Source organism: Lonchura striata, chromosome 3, assembly GCF_046129695.1.
Source record: "Lonchura striata isolate bLonStr1 chromosome 3, bLonStr1.mat, whole genome shotgun sequence".
In the NCBI taxonomy this organism is placed as follows: Eukaryota; Metazoa; Chordata; class Aves; order Passeriformes; family Estrildidae; genus Lonchura; species Lonchura striata.
Window position 1 is genome coordinate 50,257,593 of NC_134605.1, and position 24,548 is coordinate 50,282,140.

The 24,548-nt window shown below is 37.4% G+C and overlaps 1 protein-coding gene across 2 annotated transcripts in view; it reads left to right on the forward strand.

Moving 5' to 3' along the window:
* PDE7B (phosphodiesterase 7B) overlaps nucleotides 1-24,548 on the forward strand; it is a 168,190-nt gene that overhangs the window by 35,907 nt on the left and 107,735 nt on the right. Inside the window, exon 3 of one of the 2 annotated variants that reach the window (XM_077782133.1) lies at nucleotides 17,019-17,085. In XM_077782133.1, coding sequence (XP_077638259.1) covers nucleotides 17,019-17,085 — 67 coding nt within the window. The remainder of the gene's footprint in view (nucleotides 1-17,018; nucleotides 17,086-24,548) is intronic. The other variant, XM_077782134.1, reaches the window with a different exon arrangement.

Here is a 24,548-nt window from a genome sequence, read left to right on the forward strand (position 1 = left end):
TTGCAAGTGCATGGACCCCAGCAACAGGTGATCTTATTCTGAGAATGATTGAGCCAAATGGCCTGAACAGGAGATACATGGAGATTACAGCTACGTGTCTGCCTACTTAGACTCTGAGGATTCAAAAACCACAGGCTAGCTTTCTGCAATTTCAGCCCTTTTAATGCATTTGAGCCAATATAGGCAAGGTAAAACGGAACTTTAAATTGTAGGATATTTTTGTTTTCTGGAGAGAATGGTTAAGGCAACTGAATTTTTGTCTCCTGGCTCTCATGATTCCCCAGGGAGGAGCAGGGTATGCCACTGTTTAATAGGCAGAGATTTTTCTTGCTGGTCTCTGAAAGCTGTCAGACAGAAGTGTGCAGTCAGTGGGCTATGATGCCTCTCTAGGACTTCCTCCCAGCTGTCTGCAACAGTGGCAATATTGTGTCCTGCTTGAACAGCCACCATTCACACTAGATGGGTCTGGCTTTCCCCGATTGCTGGGAGCCTGCAGCGAATTCCCCCGAAAACGAGCATAAATATCACTGTAGTAATCACTGGCAAGGACTGTTACAATTCAGTAACAATATTTCCCTTAACAATGCTGCTTTCACATATATTTCCTAAGCAGTTTCCTTAGGAGCTAAAACTGTCCAAGGTCAGGTAACTACATGGAAAATCCATGCCACTCCGTGTATAAGGGCAGTAGCCATCCCAGGATGTAACATGAAGCAGAAAACAGCAGCCACTTGTAAGCTGTCTGTAAATTGTAGTCTTAAACAGGGGTCCTTAATACACTTTATACCAAGGAAATAATTAATTAATTGTGAGGCTGTGCTACCTAAACATCTGCAGTGCAAAAGCTCCCAGCAGAGTGAACAGAAGCACAGGGACCCAGAGCTCTATCTCCTGTTCCATCTCCACCTCAGTGCCTGGCTCGCTTCCCTACTTTTCATGTGCCATACACTGCTCTGCAAACATTACTTTGCAAACATTATGTAGGTGGGCCTCACAACATCTCTGTGTGGTAATTAAACAGAGAAACCTCACACTGCAAACAGGGAAAGGGAGGCTCTGAGCTTGCCTTTCTTACCAGGTCGAATGGGATAAGAAGTTTCACAGTAATACAGTTTCAAGGCATTGCTATATTCTAGCAATTGTGAGGACTGTGCTAATCTATGGGGTTTGATTTGATTCACAGAAATTTCATCCTCCCAGGGTGGACTTGGTCTCACTCCATTTGTCACTGTGGGCTGCTTTGGACACTACACCAAATTTAATATGATTGAAGTCAACTTCTTTGTGCCAGTAGGCAATAAAGAGCTGCCCCTGGTTTCATAGTTTGCTAATGTCCAAACTGTGAAGTTCAGAAAACTGTGAAGTTCATAAAACTTCACAGTTTTATTGTCCAAATTCCAAACTATGAAGTTCAGAAAACAATTATGTTTTACTAAATCTGTAAAGATAACTATTTTCCAGACAATATTTTGTCTTAAATGGAAGCACTGATCAGATCCAAAAAATGGATGTAAAAGGACTATATAGCAAAGTATTAATTTGTGATTATATTTGAAAGTACTTTTCACAAAAACATGAATTTAAATTCTTTATTCAGGTCCTTATTCTAAATTCTGTCCCAAGACTGGTCTGATCTGCTGGTCTCCACCTCTTCTGCAATCTGGAGCTGTTGCTTTCAGTCACTTCGTTTACTCTTCAGACAGCTAGGTAAACACTGTGAACTGAAGAGCTGTGGCTGTAGCTTGTTCATGTTTTCGCATGTAAATTCACATTTGTTCATGTACATACTCTGTTCTTGGCAAAACATTTTCCTCTCCTTTTTAATAAGCTGTAAAGAGGTTTAAAAATATGTTAACATCTTCTAGTTTAGAAGGAGGTCAAGATATCTGGTAATTTTAGTGTTCTGGAAGCAGAGATAACTGATGTCACTGGCCAACAACATGTGTTTCTTCAAAGGCTTGATGATGCTCTCTCTTTGGGAGTAAAGCTACTTTATTGTGATGATGCATGGAATAAAGAGTGTTTCTGGCAGTCTTTGAATGTATCAGTGTTTTGGTATAAAGGCTATTGGTGTTTTTTGTTAGTAATCTCTGCAGGAGACAAGGTAAGATAGTTTGTTCCTTTTTGCTGAGTGATAGATATCAGGTCTCCCAGAGGTAAGATGAGTTGCCAGGATTTGAAACAATGGTTGGACAAAATTTTCAAACACGGTTAGAAAAAGCCGTGGAGATATACTTTTGTGGTTACTGTGCTGTGCTTGATCTAGCTATGGAGAGCTGAGCACTTTTTAAAAGAAGCCTTGAGTTTTCACTGTGCCTTGTGGTTTTGGCAAAGATTGGTGAAGAACCCTCTAACAGCATACTTTCCCTATTATCTCTTCTCAAGCAGTCCCTGCATGGTCCAAATTTTCCCTTTTAAAATACCATATTAATCCTTTATGTAGCTGACTGGTGGGTGGAGATACTCATGTCCTGGACACTTGTGGTGAAGGCCAACAGAGGAGAAAAGGTTGCCCTGTCTTGTGTTTATTTTGTGAAAATGTTCAGGAACAAAATCATAAAATATTTATTTTATGTATTGTTTCAAGTATTATGCAAAACCAATAAAAGTAAGTTTAAAGAAAACATCAGCATTTCTGATTTTAAATATCAAAGGACAGGAAATTCTCCATCCTTGATTTTCCATTGGGATTATAGCAATTTACTGTTTTGAAATTCCCTGCTTTAGTATGATATAATGTGTAAAGGATAAGCAGGATCAGGATGACATTGAATTTCATCTTTGTTTAGTTTCAGGCAGACTACATCATGGCTATCACACCATTGTAAGGTGACATCCGTAAGCTTCCAAAGATATCACAACCTAAACACTTTTTGATATTGGATTAACATCCTTTCCATGAGAATGACATATTTTTAATCTTATTCCAGGCTTCTGTGTTATTACAATAGGCTTTTTTAATCCCTTCTATACAGTCAACAGATAAAAATAAATATGTGTTTAAACAAGGTCGAATCTCCATGTCGAGAAGGGAGGTGAACTTAGGACAGAGCTTTCTCTCATAAAGCAATATAACAGTGGGAAAACCACCATACTTCAAAATGCTAACCACACTGGCCTATGTCATATTTGGAGATGTTGCTGTTAGTGAGCACCAACAAAAGAGCTCAGCAGCAGCTAAGCATAGACAGTTTAAACAGAGGTGAGCAGTCAGCCTTGAATGAGGGGCTACGTTATCACAGTAATGTCCAGAAAGCCACGGATGTGTTATGGCTTTGATTTTTGGTGGACATTCGGTGATGAACAGGATCTGTTATTTAACTCATATGTGCTTAAAACAATAGAAGACAGTAGTTTTGTTTAATGATGGTGGTTTAAGAGTTAGGCTTAGAGAGGAAAGCTGCCTTTCTGCTCATCAGAAAAGTAGGGTTGAGTCTTGCTTGGGATCTGAGTTGATGGCTGCTGTCTCTTTTGGCAGCTGTCTCTTCTGTCTGCACAATGGGGGATTGCTGAGTGTTTTCTGCATCAGTCCCTCTGTGTGAGAACTGGAATTTCTAAGCAGCATTAGTCCAGGTGTCAGTAGACCTTTTAATTTGGCCGGAGCATGATTTCCAATGGCCAAAGAGGGCTGACTGTCATCTGTAGATCAATTTGTCAATGGCTGAAAACTGAGCTACTCAAGTAGCCAACTTCCTCTGTTAGAGAAATCTAACATTTCTGGCAAACAACCTCTTTTTTTTTTTCATTTACAGAATCTAATATTGCAATGGATGTTTCCCAATGCACTGAGGAAGGAGGCCCCGGACAGTTGTGAAATATCACACTAAATACAAGAAAAACATTGAAAAACCCACACAATAACTTTCTTATTCTCCTCTTGGATTACTGTGCATCCAGATGGGAAGATTATTTTGACTTAGAGGTTTTTTTCAACTTAAGGAGTTTCTGCTTGATGATTGTTTTCAAAATTAGAATCTCTTTGGTTTCAGTTTTAGATCTTGTTACAAAATCTGATTTTTCTGGAAACAGAAATTTCATCAGGATAAACCCCTCTGTGTTTCCCCTTGAAGGAAAATCCTCATACACATTTTTGTCCAAATCAAAATAGTTTCATGCAAAACGAATGTGTCAATACAAAATACAACACAGACCACCTGATCTGCAGTGCTGGAAGTTCTCACCCCCTCCCCACAGTTCCTTTTGCTGTCAATATGTGATTCTGGCTGATACTCCAGGGACTTATCCAGTGGCTTTCAGATGGGGAGGGAGGAGTGTGGGGGTTGGTGTGTGTGGTCATCTTTAGATAAACAAGCACTGTTGTACCAGCCAGGGTCTTTACTCCCTCTGCAGATCAGAGTCAAACAGAGCCTCTCATGCTGACCGAGATGGTACCTGTATGTGCTGGATTTACTTGCTACAGGTTCATAAGGAAGAAAATGCCCGACAAGCACAGGACTATTTTAATAACCGTGCTCTTAAGTCACCCAGGTGCCTTTCAAGAATAAAATCTTCAGAGTTTCTGATCTGATGTGATATTTGTTTTCAAAATATCTCCCCTCAAATCTGATTTTTCTGGCCTAAGTTGCTTAGTTGTCTTTATGGGGTGAGAGTGCTCATCACTATTAATTCCTGTATTTAGTCATCCATTACTCAACAAGATAAATGTAATCATACTGTTCATGTAAGAAATAGCACACAGAATCACAGGCAACAGGAATGTTACTCCCTGCTCTCTGAGTGGGCTGGTGACCTTTAGCAAGTTTGTGTAAGCAGTGCTTTCCTCCTTTTCCCATCTGTACAGTACCTAACTGTAAAGTCTTGCCTGCCTCAAGGATAATGTTAAATAATATTGTAAAGAAAAAATGAACAAAAAATTGAAAGAACAACAAGAAAACAATTACAAAAATCACAAGAGTTACCAAATGTTTTTCAATAGCAGAGACATGTTAAAAACTCATTATATTGTTTCTGTCAGGCTCAGCATGACAACTGCTGCAGTCACTTTAGTCAGTAGGTCAGCATTTCATTGCCAGCATTCAAATAGGAGAAGTGTCTCAGCATCCATAACAAAGATTTACCTGAGCAACAAGAGTTTGCATCCAAATGCAAATTTCATATATTTAAATATCAATAGGGACCTCCTTTAATTGGAATCTGGCTCATTTCCACTCAAAAAGTTTTTTGAACTGGGCAGAATTTTCACCCGAGTTATTAATTAAGATCATGTAGAATAAAATGAACAGCACCTTAAGATTTCAAAATAAAGTCAGCAAAGATAATTAGATAAACTTTATTACTTATGTATTATGTAAAATCTATTTTGAAATAATTTTTTTAAATGCTAGGAAAGTAAGGTTAAACAAAGTTTCTAAAAGCTGTAAAGAAAAGTCATTGCTCCTCGTAAAAATTATGTGGATGTACCACTTGTAATATGTGCGATTTTATCAGTCACGTGGCTCAGGAATATTGCAATATATGGGGAACCATGACTCATTTGTAAATAATGACAAAGGCCTGCCATATGTAAATACTAAAGATACCATAATAACGTATAAATGTTTTCAAAAGAGAATTCTTAAAAAGAAGTGCTTGCCAATTCTGGCAAGCAAAGTGCTTCTTCTCCTTGCTCTCAATCACTGCACTGCACAACTTCTAAATGTACCACTGCTTCCCACAAAGTACAATTTACTCAGCAAACCTTACCTCCATGAAATTATAACTGTATTTTTATGCTTCATTATAAGAGTTGTATTTTATATATAAAGGTATATAACAACATAATATAGGAAAATGGGAAACATTATTTTACTTACTGCTTTAGCATTTTTTAAACCTGAGAGGAAATAACAGGATTTACCCCTAGCTTCAGAAAAGGTTTTCTTCTTACTGTGAAGAAAATGGCATATTTTCCTTCGGCTGTTAGTGAGCCTTGCAGTTGTATTCTGCTATTCACCTCATACTCTTCCCAAGTGATTAATTAGTCCTAATAATGGTGGCCATAGCAGTATTAAAAACATCTTTTTAATTCCTTTACAAAAGCACAATGAATTTAGAGCTATTAAACAGTCCATGCTGCCCTCCCTTTATGACCAAATATGTGGATATCCCACATCCCAGTGAGACCATTAGCAACTCCCTTAGCTCTGCTTCCCTGACAGCCACCTTACTGGAAAATATTTTTCCAGCTGTGCAGATCCAACTTCTAACATTCAGGATTAAAGCTGATTTTAGGGTCCAAATGTGCAGCCAGCGTTTACACTGAGAGTCAGCTAAATCTTTCTAACTGCATTTGATGACGAGTTAGGCATCCAGGCTTTTCTCTGTAATCAGGTGGGCTAAATAAGTCTCTAGAAATTTCTCTCTCTCTTTCTTTATGCACATCTAGAAAACATCTAGAGCTCAGTTCCCTCAAGTGAGAGTCAAAAAAGCCCAGCATAGTTTTAAATATTATGTTCATCCTGCGAATTTTATAAAACAGACTTCTACAAATAGACTTCATTTAAAGAAATAGCTTAGTAAGACATTCAGTATCTTAGCAATTGTTTGAAAATATATAGAGAGAATTATTTTTCCTGAAGCCTATCATATAAAAATTGGGAATTAAATGAAAAAAAATCAAAACCAATTGGTTTTAAATCCCATCTTTAACATAAATACATAATAGCAGTAACACTTAAATAGCACAAGACAAAACCTAACAGATCTGAGAATAAAATCTTCTGAGAACAAAATTATAGATAATGAAGCCAGTTTTCCCTTTGGAGGACCAGTTAAAGAATAAACTATGTATGCAGGTATTAGTCACATTGTTTGATATGCCCACTGCAAGAAACTCAGCTGTGTGGTGATAAGAGTGGTAACAGACACTGAAGAGAGATGATGCCATGTGTATTAGTCAGAATCAAATTGATTAATACTAAAAATGAAATGGATTGTCTGGTTTTGTACAAACAGGTAGGAGATATGTGATAGAAACTCCACCAGTGAAATGTTCACCATGTTGACTTTGGCAGGTAAGAGTGGAAGGTATGAGCAAGGGCAGGCCAAAAGGCAATCTAAGATTATTCCCATGACAACAGAGGTTAACAGGTTAACATTTCTCGATTCTACAGATGAAGTGCAGTTCTCAGTTTTCCCCCCAAAAAGCAGTATCCAGTTAGATAGGGAGTTACACCAGACGTCTTTGCCTTTTTTGCAAAATTCTTGAGGTTTACTAGTTATAGCAGGAAGACATCTCTTCAAGAGAACAAATCCAGATGAAAGGAGGGAACCACACTCAACTGAGTCCTTCTTTAACCTTTATTTAGATCACATAAATAGTAGGTGGTGTTGCCTATTAGCAAAGTCTGAAAGAATAGTAACGACTTCCTTTTTCCTGTTTCTGTTGCAAAGAAAGCCAGTTTAATAAAGAGGTATTCTATGAAATTAATTTGTATCCTGCCTATTTTAATAAATATTACCTTTCTTATATAATGTACTTTACTGTATGTTGTAGTTAAAATGTGAGGTACATTTTTCTACTTTTCTACTTCTTATTTCTACTGGAAAATGCAGTTGTTCATAATCAAGTGTAAAATATTTTAGTGTTTTTTATTTATGAAAACTTACTAAGAAAACAAAGACTGGCAGGTAAAACACTTGCAGTAGAGTGTCTGCAGAGGTCTCTTACCCTCCAATATGATCAGGATATTGTTTGAATTACATATGGAAATGAATTCTGTAATAAAATTTCTGACGTGTTTTAATATCTGCTCTCAAAACAGGATTATGGCAGCAATTGCAGATAGCTATGAAGCCATGATGGCTTTATTTGCTCTAGATTAGAGATTGATGGCTCAAAAATACCTTGAGTGCACACCAGGGAACATTTTGTTCCCATTAAGTGTTTTTGCTGGTTTTTATTCCAGTTGTTTCTGCAGTCTAAAATAAGACTCTTTAGAATGAAAAGCTTGTACAATTTTTGTAAAGAGACTCAACAGGCAAATCACTTGGGAAGGCCTTGGGACTGCCAGAGAAGAAGGAAGATACCTGGGCAATTAATTCCTTGTATAAACTCCTGGGTATTTGATTCCTTGTGTGAACTCCTATGATGAGTTTTACCACAGTAAAAGAAACATATGTAGGTACTTTGTCCTTTTCTTTTACCTTCTCAAGGGTAAGCATGGATGTAGTCTTGGCGAAGAGATTATAATCAGAATATATTCAGAAGTGAAAGAAAAGAGCAGTTTTGTGTAATACTTGCCATCAATAGACCTATTTAATGCTGATGGTTCCACACATAAAACAAAACACTCTGCTTCTGGGAATTATTTTCAGGGAGAAAATTAGTCTTCTTAGTATTACTCCAAAAGACTGCAACCTTGGAAACAGTAGCTAATGTGTCAAAATAATGTGGATATTTTGTATCTGAAATATGTTCATAAGGATTACTGCAGTAGTATCTAAGTATATAATGGCATTTGTATGGCTCCAGATGTTATGAATCCCACTTTGAAAGTTGAAAAAGAGACATTAGTACCAATAACACTTTAATGCAGAAGATGTTCTTCCACAATGTCTAATATGACAATTTTTGAAATGCAAATTTTTCCTGTCAAAACAACACTTGCTGTTTTTTAGCTCCATATGTTCTGCACATAGAAACATGATGTATGCTGGCTGTACTTGAGTTTATAAAAGCCGTGTTTTCGGTGTTGAGGTCACTCAGTTTTTTGGTTTGATTTCCTCTTCTAAGCTGCAGTGGTATAAGAGTATCACTGAACCACAGAATGGCTCAGGTTGGAAGGGACCACAGTGGGTCATCTGGTCCAACCTCCCTGCTCGAGCATATCCTAAAGCACATGGCACAGGATTGAATCAAAAAAGTTCTTGAATCTCCCAGTGAGGGAGATACTCAATGAGTATTACATATAAGTTCAGTAAGTACTTCTAATGAATAGCTATGACTGTAGAAGCATGTGTTAACAAGCTAAATAGATGCCCATTTTTACAATATGTGTTTGGTAACATGGCTGGGCATGTGCCCACAAAATTTTGTTACTGGGTCCATTTTGCAGAACTATGGAAGGTAGCACTTATATATTAATACTGCTTGTAGTGGCAAAAGAGCTTTAAAATAAGTACAGTGCAGGAGAACTCAAAATGTAATGTTTGAAAAGTATAACCAGGATCAAATTTGGGTAAGTGGCTGGCAATAAACCCAGGAGATACTGTGTGACACGAGCTATTCGTGTCGTGACGCATTGAAATCATCTAAGCAGCTAATCAAAGGAGGGCCTGTGGCCATCCTTTGGTAGTGTCCTCTTTTCACAGAAATTGGGCCTGGAACTCCTTAGGGCATCGCAGAGCCTCAAAGTGTTGCAGAACGGACTTTGTTCATGCAAAGATTTCTTGCCCAGTTCCGTATGGATTTTACAAGATGGCAAATTCTGCACTCCTTTAGCAGCTGTCCTTGAGACCCTACTGCCTTCAGACCTAGGCACTGTGTGGTGCACAAGCAAAGAACTAGGGAAAAGCATTTTCCTGCCTTCTGCCTCTAAGTGCTCTGTTTTCACTTCTGCTGAAGCTGTCAACTTGACAAGATCTTCCACATGTGTTTTCAGGTTTGTTTGATGATTTCTAACTCTCTCCTATGTGGTTTGTTTGGTCCAGTGCCAGTTCTGTTACCTAAGTATGCCAGAAAGTGAGTGAAAATGGTGGGCTCATGGGCACATTACTTAATTGTTGGTATGCTTTTGGCATGGGTTGTTCTCACCAACTTCTATTCCTTAAAAATTAAGCTCTAGAAAGGATGAAACAAGACTGCCCCAGTACATTCTAATGTTTTAGGGAACCAGGAGTGCCCAGCTCTTGAGAAGCAGGTGGCCACTGGTTCTTGGTACTGCTCAGGAAGTGGTCAGGGAGACGGTCTTGTTAGACAGATGCCTGTGTCAACTCACTGGCACTCAGTCTTCCTGTCCTTCCTGACACTGCACTTTTGTTTGCAATCCATATGGTATGTAGTGGGCACACACAAACAAGCAGGTGCCAAAATTCATCCCACATTGCTCTGAACAGCCTGAGGAGACTTTTCAGGAGGTTTATTCTCCCACAGACCTTTGATTTGCTTATTGGAGAGAGTGGTGAGTCAGCTGGTGCTTCCAAGGCTTCGATCCAGTAGATAGGTGGGAATTATGTGACAAAAACCTGTGGTTGAAGTTGAGACCTAAATTTTCACAAATTAATCCCATATTTTCCTCCCATTACATATTCCAATAGAAAGTGAAAGTTAAAATGGCTGTGACCATGGAAAGCAACCAGGAGAACAGCCCAGCTCTACAATTCAGAGGAGGAAAGATAATTATGTGGTTCAGGAAATGTTTTAAATACAAAGAACTTTGATGTTTCACATCAGAGCAACAATAAATAGAGAGAACATATTTGCCTTTTCCCTAATACTGATATTTCCCTCCCATCTTCCCTCCTACTTAGAACTGTTTCTGTGGTGGGAGGACCTATTAGGTAATCTACAGATGTTTTACATTCTTAAATGTAAACTAGAAAATTAATTGTAATACAGGTTCATCCCATGAGGGTTACAAACTAGTCTGCTCTTTAATGTTTCTTGGATGTTGGCACCCCTTCAGAACATGCCTGAAAGTTGTGCCTCACCCGTTAATGCACACTTGACTGTAACTTACTGCTTAATAAAACCCAACATTTTTATTGCTTAGTAATTCTGTATTTGGCTCCCAGTGTCCCTGTTATAAACACTTAAAAGTAAGGATGCCATATTGAAACACTGACAGATTCTCATGGGGGTCAGGGCTGCTGGCGCCTCCCTAATGAACTCACACGCTGTTAAATTTTTTTTTTCCTTGACTCAAGAAGAAAACAAAGCAGTTAAACTGCTATATCCATTTTCCAGCAACATTAATCCATTTAAAACCACTCTTAACCATATTAAATCACAGGTTTGTGATAAAATGAACTGCCTAAAGGTTCACCTCAGGCTATTTAGCCCACAAACAAGATGCTGACTACTGGCAGCAATGGGCAGTTGGCAATTATTGCTCAATTTAGTTGCAATTACTTAGTTTGCTGTGTCTTCTGTTCAGACTAGCTGAGGGTCTACAGCATGGTAGATTCCAGAGTGAAATGCAGTGCCAGGGTTCTGCTGGAGATTGACAGTGACAGTGTTGAAATGTTACTTGAGCAACATTTTAATTTCTTGGAGGGAAGAGAAACCTTCCCTTTCAGTGGGAAAACTTGGAAAGGGATGAACTCTCTGAACAAGTCTGCCCAGATATAGCTATTCTACTCTACAGAAAATCATCCAGGTGTTAATAGAACCTGAATTTTCAGTTTAAGTATGCCTCAATGCTGATACTAAATAGGGAAGTTGGAAACTTTACCCATGAAATGCAGTACAACTGCAACATAATAGTTGCAATGAAATAGCAGTAATTTTAATAGTAAAAAATGTAGCATTCTAGCTTCTAATAGTATTTTAAAGGCAGTCATCAGCATGCTGCGATTACAGCATAGTTGTAAGTGGATGGACATAGACGTAATACATGCCAGTTCAAAAGAAGTGTAGTGATTTTCAGCCCAGTTTAGTGAAACCCTTAACTTGCCTAAAGTAGGTCTAAATTTTCATGTAAGTATTACATTTTATCTATAATTATTATGGGAACTGTTACTAAGTCCTTGGGAAATAGTACATAAAACCAATCACAATTTTTTATAGATCTTGGACAATTTATTAGCTGAAAGATTCTGGTAATGTTTGCTACCAATGGGAAAATTTATACATGTAATTCTCAAGCTGTATTCATTATACACATGCTTTTATGTAAGAAAGGCTAAGTAAAATTCTTGAAGAATGCAGAGTCATCAATTCAAGATCACATGAATAGGGCAAGCTTTTGCAATTACCATCTTCAGAGAAAATTAATCAAATAGGACCTGTTAAAATATAGTGTGATATAGAGAAAAGGAACTTTTGTCTCTAAACAAATAAAAACAATGGTTTTATTTCCTTTGCTAAGGCCAACAAAGACCATGGATAGGGATTCAGCAAAACTGAGAAGTATCTGACATTTAAGTGCATCTCAAAATTACAGAGTATCAGTAGGGAACTTCCTTGTTTTGCATAAAATTGATTTAATAACTACTCAGCTTTTATTTTTGGGGAGGTGATAGCAGAAAGGCTTCAGGTAAGAGACATTAGACATCTGTCTGCTTTTGTAGTGTCTGTACTTCCTTTTGTCCCTGTCAGAGAGGAGAGGCAGAAAGGGAAGCACAATATCTTGGATACCCTACAGTTCCTACACTCTGATAGTTTATCAAGTGAATTAACCTTAAAAGTACTCCCATGCAACCTGAAGATGAAAGGCATGTGGCCTGACTCTGAAATACTGCCTCTAGATTTCAGCTATTTATGAGTGGCCTGTTGTTTTATGGAAGCTTGCTAAGACTTACAAAGCAGCATTGTTTTCCACACTAGCAGATTTTACATCAATAATCCTTAGGCAAAAAGAATGATATTTTTACATGCTAGAGAAAATTATTCATGTAATTTTTACAGGTAATGGGGAAAGGAATGTAACAGGAAAACAGAAATAGGAATAACACTAGCTTTTTTTTGCCTCTGAGATTATCCATTTATTCATAAAAGCATAGAAGCTTTTTGCTCTGCCTTGAATTCTTTTAATCAGTTGTTTATGAGTACATCTCTTAACTTTTCTAAAGGAATAACAAATTATATGTAGTATTCTAGTAAAAAAGAAAGAAAGAAAGAGCTCTTTCACCCCACTATATTGTTATGTGGAATCTACGTCCATCTACTATTGATAAGAGCAAAGCATACTAACTGAAGGTTACTTTTAAAACAGAAATCAATAGATCCTTAAAAAATATTTGGCATGCAATCAATATGCAGTTAACACATCTCCTCTGTTTGGCGGTACAATAATCCCTGTCACCTCCTGCAAAAAGAAAGTGATGCAATATTCATTGCCATGTTTGGCTGATAATGTACATCAAGTACCTCCCTGATTTTCGCCATGTTGGAAGAGACATGTGTTGAACACCATACTCAGGACATGCAGAACAAAACAAATTAGAGTGAAGAAGTGTAAAAATATGGTTCCTATTCCAATAACCTTTTAAACTGGCTTTAAAAACTTGATTATCTGCAGCTTAAAAAGGTCAAATTTCATACCAGAAAAATTCCTACTGTATTTTTAAAACACTATACAATCTAACAAGATTAAAATAGTTAAATGCTAGATCAGTGTTAATTATATGCCTTTAATAAGTAGAAAATTAACATGCCACTTATTGCAATTTTCATGAAAAACACTTTCAGACATTTAATTGCTGAATTTTGTCATAGAAAAGAGTTTAGACCCACGTATTTCAATTACTTGATTTGCATCTTCCTCCTTAAAATGAGTAATGCATTACTTTATCATACAGATAGGAGTTGAATAGGATGACTTCAAAGCCAGTTTTTCCATTTGTAAAATTTTCTCCACAACATTAAAAAAGAAAACAACCCCCCCCCAACAAACTAAGAGCATATTCTGGCTGGGGTATGTACACCCTGTTTATTGCTACATATCTCAAATCCCCAAATGCAGCTGGTGTGAGTCCAGGCATGCTGAAAATGGAAATCTAACCTATGAATGATCACGTAATACCAGAGGAGTAACATGAGACACATTACTGCATTAGTACACAGAGAAGATTTTCCATCCATTCTCTGCATGAACCTTTTTCCTGCTAGTTATGCCCTGCTGTGTTGCAGTTTTACTTACACTGTTTCTGTACAGGGCTTCTTGTAGATGGCTGCCCATTTTCCCGTGTACTCCTCATAGTATCTCGCTAAATGGTCATCTTGCCTGAGAGCACCCTTCTCCAACAGAGCCTCTCTCTGTGGAAGATGATGCCTGTGCCTTTCGGTGTTTCCCTCTTCTGACAAGTGGTACTGGGCCATCAGAGTCATCCAGGCTGGTTTCAAGCTCTCCAATTCACTTACCTTACTGAGTTTGTGACATATTTCTTCTGAATTCCATGTCCTTTTGTTCCTATTCTCATTTTTCACTTTGTTTTATTTTAAGCTCCACTTTCAGCTGCTCCATGATTCAGTCTCTTTTCCATGGGGACGTGTAAGTTCCATTCCAGTTAGTGTTTCCATTGCAGCTTTTGTAAAAGGCTTAATATCATGTCATGCATCTGATCTCAAAAAAGGGAGTAGAGAGTAGGTAATGTATTAATTCATTTTCTTATATAAATATAAAAAATTTTCACATATGTGAAAATTGCAGGCTGCAATTCTATGTGAAAAAGCATCTCTATTACTGAAAATATTATTAACTGAAAGCACCTATGCTTCCCTTTTCTCCAGAAAGAAAAAAAACCCCAGTCTAGTCCAGAGTCCAGTTATTCAAAATATATGAATGTACAATGACAACTTGGAGGGTTGAATTTTACTTGTATTTACCCATTTCTTTGTTAAGTCTGACCAATTCAAAACACAACAGTTCTTTTAAGATTTTCAACAACAAAGGCTCTCACAATTCAGGGACATGGAACACTGGTGGTATTATTTTCAGCAGCGCTGTCTCTGTGAACTCACCAGCCTGACACTGCATATGGCAGAGCCAGTCCAACCAATACTATACTAGGCCCAGCCATGAAGCCCAAACTGAGATTTAAAGTATCCCATACTCAGGTATGTCCCAGGTCATTCCTCCTTCTCTCTCTGTAGAGAATAAGTAGAATAACCAGCATCTAATGCCAAATTCCTATTTCTTCTCCCTGACTGTTTCTTTACTGACTCTATAACCAACTTAGATGTTTTCAGGAGGGAATAAGCAGCTGCTGTAAGATTAGTTTGGAAATTGATTGGGTCTGGAGAGACTTTTGGCCACATCTCATAGTACCAACCACGATGTACAAGCAGGCAGAACAAACCTAAATGGGAAAAAGAAGTAAGCCAGGAAAAGGGCAGAGGAAACTTATCCAGTCCTGGAAGGAATTCATAGCACTTGTGGTAAAGTCCCAGATTAATCCTAAAGATTAAATCTTAAAATCATTCCTCGCTTCTTGTTAATGGAAAACATTTGCTAACAGCAAAAGTGCTCAAACAGCCCTATTCTGTGGATGAGAAAAAGTGAGTTCCTGCTGTATTTCTGTGCCATTTTACTCATCCAGGATTCAACTAAGTCCTTTTCAATGCTCTGAGCACTTTGTTAACAGTTTATTTTTCACCCTACTGATATGTACCTATGAACATTTACCAACGACAGAAGTTAAATTGCTGCAGAAAATCTTTTTCCTGGTATTTCCAGCTGCAGTGGTAGTGGTGAAAAATCTCCTAGGCTGACTGATGTAAAATGATTTTCAACCACTTCTGTGGACTGTAGGCATAAAAGGAATTCAGATAAGGCTATGAACTTGTATACAGTTATCTGAATCTTACTTGCAAAGTTTTCGAAGTTCATCCATCATCACAATGCATCCCATGGGATGTTAGCTGGCCCTGGGCAACGTTAGCCATTTTCCCAATTTCATAATGCTAGGACTGGTGAGTATTGCTAGATATTGTAAGATACCATTTGCCAGCCTGAAATGTGAAGTTTGTGTAAATATGTCTGGAACATACAGTACCTTTGAGGGACTGAATCAAAAACAACCAAAGGTTTTTAGAGAGCACCATAATTCCAGGGGTAAGGTGGGCAGTGAATTTTGACATGCTTTTTACCATCTGTGTTTGTCTAAGTAGGCTTGCTTGAGAAGAAGCAGCTGGGAGACTTCTGTGAAAAGAAGCCCACATTTTAGCATTCTTCTCAGAAGAATAAATATCAAGTTTCTGTTTCTCCTGACAAGGAGCTGGTATAAGAGCATTCATAAAATTAACTTTGAAATGCAAGGTGTTGTTTTTCTTTTTCATTGTTTCTGTAGTACGTGCTCCCACCTAGGAAGGTTAATACAGGCATCTGTTTGCTCTTTTTAGATGTAATGATGTATAAAAAGACTGTGTGGGACTTTTGTTTGTTTATTTGTGTTTATTTCAGTGTGAGGGAGGTGAAAAGTTTTTAACAATAGTGAGTTCCAAATGTGTTGTTCATTTATGAAACTGCTGCTGTGTTTCATCTTCTTTGATGCTCTGAGGATTTTTACTTACCTGGTTTGTAGGTTTTAATATTTGCTGCAATGTCATCTTTATTAATTAAAAGAAAGCAAAACAAACCCCCAATTCTAATAATTTCACCATAGGTGCTGAAAAGAAAAAAGTACATAAGAGAGAGAAAGAAAGAGGAAGGGAAATGGACAGCTCTCAGTTATTCTTTCAAACTTTACTCACTCTGCTTTTATTCCCATTTGGTCATGGATACCAAAACCATAAGTATGTAGATAAGGAAGTATAAACCACTTTTACCTAGAAAATATGAGGCTGTCCTTAAGACCCTCTCATGAGCTTTGAGTGTAGTGATACAAAACTGTATCTTTTATGTAGCACCTGAAAAAACCACCACTGAAGTTAGTGGATCTGCCCACTGATTGTCTTTAATTGAAGCTGGATCAGACCCATAAACCACACCAATTATGTTTCTCCTGGCAGCTAAACTGACAGGTCTGTCTGCATAAACTCAAAAATGATATCTTTATTTCAAAAACAAGGTAACACTTCTGTATTCTCATCATAACTCTAATGATGTTCCTTTACTGGGAATATACAGGGAGAAAATCATCCTCAATAACAGGGGCAGACATCAGTCTTAGCTTAAGACAGATCCAAAGGCACCAAGACATTACCTAGTTTTCCTCAGTAAACACCCTGGAGTACAGTGTTGCAACAACTATTTATTTTTCTCGAACTTTGGCTACTTGCAAAAGCTTTTATTTTGACATTTTTACAATGTGTCTTGAACATCTCTGGTTCCAAAATGTAAAGAGAGGTATCAGAGGATGAGGACAGGGGTGCTATCACAGAGACTTTAATGAAATATATCTTTTTTTTCCCCCAGAGGTGCGGAGAAATCTCATTTGATAGTCCTGACCAGAATGCCAAATGTGTTCGCATGCTAGGTAAGGGTAAGAATCTCTTCCATTTTTTATTCAAGTGTATGGATATGAAAATATGTTTAATTGGGAATTTCTTTTTAAAAGTACATTGTAATGACCATGATGGCCCACAATGGCATTTACATAGCTCATCCACATGTGATTCTCATGAAAATATTCTTTGCAATGAACTTTCAATTATTTAAACAAAGTACATATATTCCAGTAGTGTCCATGTGCATAGATGAAAACATAGCAGTACCAACACTGTAATTGGAAGCTCTGATGAGCTGAAGTCCCTAACTCATATTCAAAAGCTGAAAATATGTACTTCCAAAGACAGTATTAATTCAACAGGCATGTATAAAAAGTCTCTAAAGCAGACTTTCAGCTGCATCAGTCAGGGAAATATTAGTCAATGTGGTTTTACATATTTGCACTGGTGTAGCTTTGTAGAAATTCATATTAAGTAGAAGTGCCTATTCTTTAGAAACAATGCAAAAATATTCTACTATTCAATAATTTCTGTGACCAATTTCATTGTGGTTGTTTGTTTTGCCTGTAATGCTGGTATTGAAACATTAATAGCATGGCTAGTTCACAGTGAAAGGCGGGAAGTATGTGTCTAAAAACCTAAGAGATAATGTTTACTCAGAAAAGAAAATGAAATCACAGAACACTTGCAGGACTAAGCCTTAAATTCTGACCTGCCAGGGAAGAGATAAATATATGCTGTAAATTAGAGCATTGCATCTAATAACATGAAGACTGAAATAGACACAATTTTTAAAACTTCAACTGGCAGTGTCTAGGAAATGTATTCCCATCTGGGTGCATATCTGTGCTCTGTAATAACAGATTATGTGTTTGTTGTTTAGATTCATTAAATCCTATTGTCACAACAGACTATAATTGCTGCAGAGGAAATCTGTCATGCCTGTAGTGCACAGATCCTAACTGATGAACTGGCACAATGGGCCATAATGATCTGTTACATCAATGATCCATGGTTAGAAATGGAACAAGATGACAAAAAAGGATCCTTTATCATGCCAATTATAATCTACAATGTAAATACAATTGAGTTGCTAATACTCTAATTCTAAGGAAGTTATATCCATGAAAATTTTATTATGCATTAGGGGGAAGAATGGAGGGTGGAAGAGAGGAGAACAAAAAAAAACTCCTTCTGCACAACTTGGTTCATAATTTCATTTGGCATTTTTAGAACAAGTGAGTCCAAAACTGGGAGCTTGACATCCCTCTTAGTGCAAACAATTCTTTAGGAGAAGTGAGAAGAACAAGATCTTGTTTCCATTACATATGTTCTTATCTATGTCTTCTAGTATATACATGCACAAGAATGAGAACATATGCTGTGCTGTGTAAAGAAGATGCTAGGAATGTAGAAATGACTCCAAGAGCACATGCCAAAGCTGTAACTGATTCTCAGAGCTTGTTTTAATTTTTCTGTATATATTTTGCTTGCTATTGTTATTTTTCAATGCTGCTAACAAATTAAGGACTGTAGTGTCATATATAACACAGAATTTTTATTTCACCCCAAGGTATTCCAAAGTACAAACACAGCAGAAGCTATGGTTTCTCTGAGAGTGACAGCTGGAGACAAGCTCCATTGTCTCAATTTATCACAGAAATCTCTGCGGTTCTGGTAGTGCTGTGAAGCCAGAGGGTGTCTATTCTGGACACCTCTCCTCTGATACTGAACTATTAGGGAAGAGCAGAAACTTCTGGGAAGCCAGAAAGGCCCAAGACTTTGTGTTGAATGTGTCATGCAGTGCCCAGTCTCATATTTTACAAGGAAATTGAATTTCCAAGAGAATGTAACACAGTTTGCCACTGATCAATGCAAAGCTGACATTATTAATGTCTGTGGGTGTAGCCAGCGAACAAAGCACAGTGTGCCCTCAGAGAGGGACGTCTTTCTTGGCTGCTCTGTCTTTGAAATAGGCTGAAACTGTCATGCTGTCATTTAATGTAACAGTGACACAGTGGTGACAGAAATCTAGAGGGCAAGTCCCAGCAACTTCAAGAGGATAATTACCCTACTAAGAGAAGAAACACAGGAGCCTGGAATACTGTCTGTATTTCTTCATGGATTTTTGATGCAAGATCAGTCCATATTTGAAACTGTACATTATCAAGCTGTACTCTAAAATGGCAGTAGCTGGTTTTGTTCAGAAAATGTCTATATCTGCTTTATTCTACTGGTTCTGGGCTAGCTTCAAATTTAGTTTTTTAGAAGTAATACCAGGCTTGCCACTGAGTCCACATTTCTTGAGGTAACATGGACTATGTGTATGAAATTCTGTAATGGCTGAGGAAGAGGGGTTTGCAGTAAAAATCCTGTCTTCTGCTGGAAAACAGTAAATAATAGATTTAAAAATGATAAAATGTTTATATGCCTAGAGTGAAGTTAGATAACTTTTCAAGGCACTGACTAGATACTACTCAACCTGAGATTAAGGGCATAGTATCAGCTTAATGCCTCATCTTTCTGCATCAGTGATGGATATTTATAATTCAAGTGTAAAAAAATAACAAAATTAAATGGTCACTTAGCAGTGTTTCCTGAGGATATAAAAGATAATAGCTATGTGCTCTGACCAGAATATGTTTAGTGTTAGTGTAATTATCTGCACTATAGTCATTACAGAAAATTCTGTTCTTCCTCTTATTTTTTATATTATGCTTGTCTCTTTACACTTTTATCTGTGTCATGATTTAATCCCAGCTGGCAACTAAGCAACATGCAGCCACTCACTCACTTTCCCCCCTGCAGTGGGAGCTGAATTAGAAAAAAGTAAAAACTTGTGGGTTGAGACAGGAACAGCTGAATAATAGAAACAAAATAAAATATAATAATAACAATAATAATGGTGGTAATGAAAAAGACAGAGAGGAATAAAACCCAAAAGAAACAAGTGATGCACAATACAACTGCTCACCACCTGCTGACCAAAGTGATCAGCAGCTCCCAGCCAACACCCTCCCACACACACACACACACAGAAACACAAGTTTATTTTCTGATCACGATGCTGTATGATATGGAATATCCCTTTGGCAAGTTCAGTGCACCTGCTCACAGTCAGAGTTTAGAAAACCAAAAAGTCATTCACTTAGACCAAGCTCTATTGAAAAAAAACTATAACATCAGTGTGTTATCAACAACTTTCTCATAGTAAATTAAAAACACAGCACTGTATCAGTTACAAAGAATAAAATTAACTCCATCCCAGTCAAACCAGGACAATGAGTTATACCAGTTAAAGCAACACAACTTTGATAACTGTCACAGAAGAATGTTGGTCAGTGGCCTACCTTAGCCCATTGAAAACCTGAAGTGTTCAGATCCTAAATATATCACAGCTTTCTCAAGTATTGCATTGGATAATATTTCAAACCCTGAACATCCATTGTCCTTCAAAAAATGGGAAGATAAGTGCTTCTTCACTTAGGAAAAAGAAGAATAAATTTATAAGTACAATGGGGCTGAAGTTCTGCAGTAACACAAGTAATGAAAATATTACACTGTCAATGGAAGTGTGTTATCAGAGGTTTCCCTTGAGTCTCCAAGTCTGTCAGGAGACAATGGCAGATCATCAGCAAGATCTTCCAGGGCAAGGAAGAAAATCTGAACTGTTCTACTTAAATTGGAACTGTTATCAAGTTAGTGAGGGCACTTGGCCATGAAAACTTGTCTGATAATGCTGAACAGGGTGTCAAAAAACATTTGCTTTATGCTGCATTCTGCAAGTTAGAGACCTGGGCTCCTCATGCTCTTTACCTTTAATGACTTTGACTTAAAAAATTATAGCTAGCACAAAAATTGATATTCTAGAAATGTATTCACTACATAGTTATCAGTCTAGAGATTGGTATTATGAAAGGCAGAAGGGAACTTTCCCTCTCCCTAGAGCACCCATTGCTATTTTCAATGGCACAACCTGAGGTTAATTTTTCCCATATGCAGAGACATATTCTGGGCTCAGACATAGCACAGTATCATATCATGCAGAGATAATTGGGTTAGTTTGCTGTGAAAATTGCTGGTTGGATGCCTAAGCTAATTAACTCTGCTGGGAAGGACTGTATACAAGCTAGTAAGAGTCCAAAGTTAAGGCAACTTAACTGGTTCTCACTTCCTTAACTAGCTTAGTTAACAAAGTTGACTCAGTAACCTCTACATGGCAGAGCACTGAATTTTAAGAATCTGTCTGGGAAAAAATTAGTTCCCATAGCTGGCTCTAGGACTAGCACAGAAGCAAAGAGGTCTGCCAACTATAAGAGAAACTTCAATTTTATATATATATATATATATATATATATATATATATATATATATGTATGTATGTATGCAATTTTGTTTATATAAATAATTACCTGTTTATACAGAATAGATATGGTTATAAGATGTATAGAAAGTAGGCAGTAGAACCTACAACAACACATAGAAAATTAAATAATCCCTTCAGTTTTAATCTGTTCAACCTGATTGATGATAGTGTAGTAGGGAGAAATGGATGATAAGTGCAAATTATTTAGTTTGTTACTCCAGCAAGCAGTTTTTCACCACCAGATTTAGTCTTTATTCCTTAATGAAATGCTGGGCAGATTTTGAAGAGATCACATCTCTTGTTGGCCAACTCTGCTGTCTGCAGAAATTCTTCCAGGGGAAATGTGAATGGCCCTCCTCAAGGAGCTGGTTAGTATGATTAAAACACAAGCCTTCCAGACGCCCCATGGCAAAAGGCTCAGGTGCTTTCTTTTCATTACTGTAAATTCCATGCAGACAGGAATGATGTGGCTGAGTTTTGCTTCCCATTTGGTGCAGACTTAATCCTCGCAAAAGCAGACAGATGAATCTTGCTTGGAATAAAAGTAGTTTCCTCACAAGTAGCTGTTTGAAATTAATTAAAAACAACAACAACAAAAAAAGCAATTATTAAAAAAATTGACATAGTGCCACTTTTTTTTAATTCTCCAGTTTGTTGCTTTGAGGCAACAAACTTTTTCATATTCCAGCACAGAGAGGTGTCTAGCTCCCTCATCTCCCCAAAAAAGTTTTTTGTTTTTTTTGCATACTTCCACCATTTATTGTCTATGAAGAGTTATGGGTAAATGAATCATCATTTAGCCATGAAATTAGTTCCGTGGATCCAGCTTCAGTCTTGGTGGCTCTTTGCCCACAGCAGGAAACCACCACACATTTGAACAGAGTTGGCAGCCACAGCTTGAGAGAGAGAGACATTACTGGAATAACAACTGTGTTGAAAGCCAGGAGAGAGGGGTACTGGCAAGGCTCTGGCTGGCTGGTCCCTGCCTTATATAACCATTGAAGGCACCTTCACTTGTGGCAGAAAAAAAATCTATTACAACTTTGCAAAACTTGATCAGGTAAATAACCAAATAACTTAATGGGTAAAAAATCCTGAAGAGTAATTAAATGTGTCAACTTGCCCTGCATCAAAGGGAGAAAAAGAAATGAGGCATCAAGTCCAATGGTTCTGCACTGCTGAAGAACCTGTGAGCTATTCCCGGAGTTCTCTCTGACATCATTTGAAATGTGACCTTATACCTCTTGCACATGCAAAACTTCTGCTGTAACTGATAGTCATGCATGAGCAATAGTGTTCTAAATAGCCAAATATATGGACTATTTATATCCCAGTCACTTGAAGACTTACACCTGTACTTGATCTTATGCAGACATAGTATTCTATCTGTGCAAATGAGACACAAATAAATACGTTAATTATTTTTTGTAAAATTAAGCAACATATATATATTGGGAAAAGGCCTAAAATCTACAGTGACTAGGAAGAAATCCATGCTTGTTGCTACACTGCCCATCAGGTTTACTCAGAAATTCATAGCTGTCGGAAGGGAGAGGCTTAGGATGTCTGCTACAAAAAGATAGACTTCTATTCATGAACGGCTTGCAACACAGGATGAAGAGAAGCAGGTTTTTTCCATTTAGAAAGAAATGGTGTGAATGCATACAGAAAGATAAACACCATGTGTCCTTTTGCTATCCTGTTAATGTAGCTAAATTCAAATTTTAACATATAAGTCAATGCTTCAGGTATTTCACTTACATTTCATATTTCAACTACCACTCTCTACAAACAATTTGTTCTGATGAGAATATTTATTTTGATGAAAACAGGATTGTGTAGACAGCATCTATGGAACTGTAGTTCTTCTACCCAACTGAGTAGAGATTTTCAAATAACTTCTAACATCTTTTCCCTTTTTCCTCTGAAATAGCATTCCAGTATATTAACACTATTTAAAAATAAGATTTAACTCCTGTCACAGCAACTATGCTTGTAAATTAATTTTAAAAAGTGGGTTCTCTGTGTCCTTACCACTACTGAAACAGGGGATTATTGCTCCTTCATGTCAGTTAAGACCTCGCTGAGTTGACTGTATCTTCCTGAAAAACATTTTCTGAATCTCACATGTTTTCTCCAAGAACTCTCGTGACTTGTTGGCCATAGTGTCTCAGAGCAGGCTCCAGACTTGGGGTACCACCTATGCTTGATGTGGAAGGCCAAGATGCCAGGCTGCCACTCCAATGGGAGTGGGCATGAGGCCACAACAGCAACCCCTTTGTCAAGGACTTTACGGTGTACACATACCATCATCGTGCCACTTCATCACCATGTTACGGTCTCAGGCTAAACAAGTAGAAACTCTTTGTCTTTTCTATGACAAGATTTTTGTCTAAAACCACAAAGAATGTAAATATCAAATCCAACTTTTACTTCCATGACTGATTACTTTGGGTAAGAAATAATAAAAAAAAATTAAAAATCTGATGCCCTAAGAATATTTTTAAGAGCAGTTTTCTAATAACATCTTATTATTCAAGTAATTTTGATCTAATTACTATTTTAGGTAATTATATAGGCTGGTAGTTGAATGACAGTGACCACTTATTTATCCTGTTCTGTCCTGTAAATCAGGTCAGACTGAAACTACTTCTCTTGCAGTATTCTACCTTTTAGAAGGGTGCTGAAGAAGACAAAAACTGGCCTTGTCCATGCTTGTCAGAGCATGAGTATAAAAAACTTTTCTAAATTTAATTTAGGATTCTTGGTTTTCTATCATATAAACATTAACTTGAATCATATATAGTTTTATCCTATGTCTGACCCTGGTACAGAAAGAGATGGGAGTGTCAGGGCACTTGTAGAGAATGCAGTAATCAAGATTTGGCAGTATTTTTATAAGGTATGCACAGCACATGCTTTCTGGAGAAGAGAGTGTTACTCTGTTGCCCATGTCTGCAAAAGCCATTAATTTGGATCAGGAGATCCAGCTGAGATTCAAAACCTCAAGAGATGATTAAAAAAAAAACCTTCCAGTCACCCACCTAGAGACCCCAAACCCCTGACTCTATCAAAAAGATATTTTTGACTTGTCTGAGAATTTAGGAAAAAGCTACACGTTTCCAAGTCCTA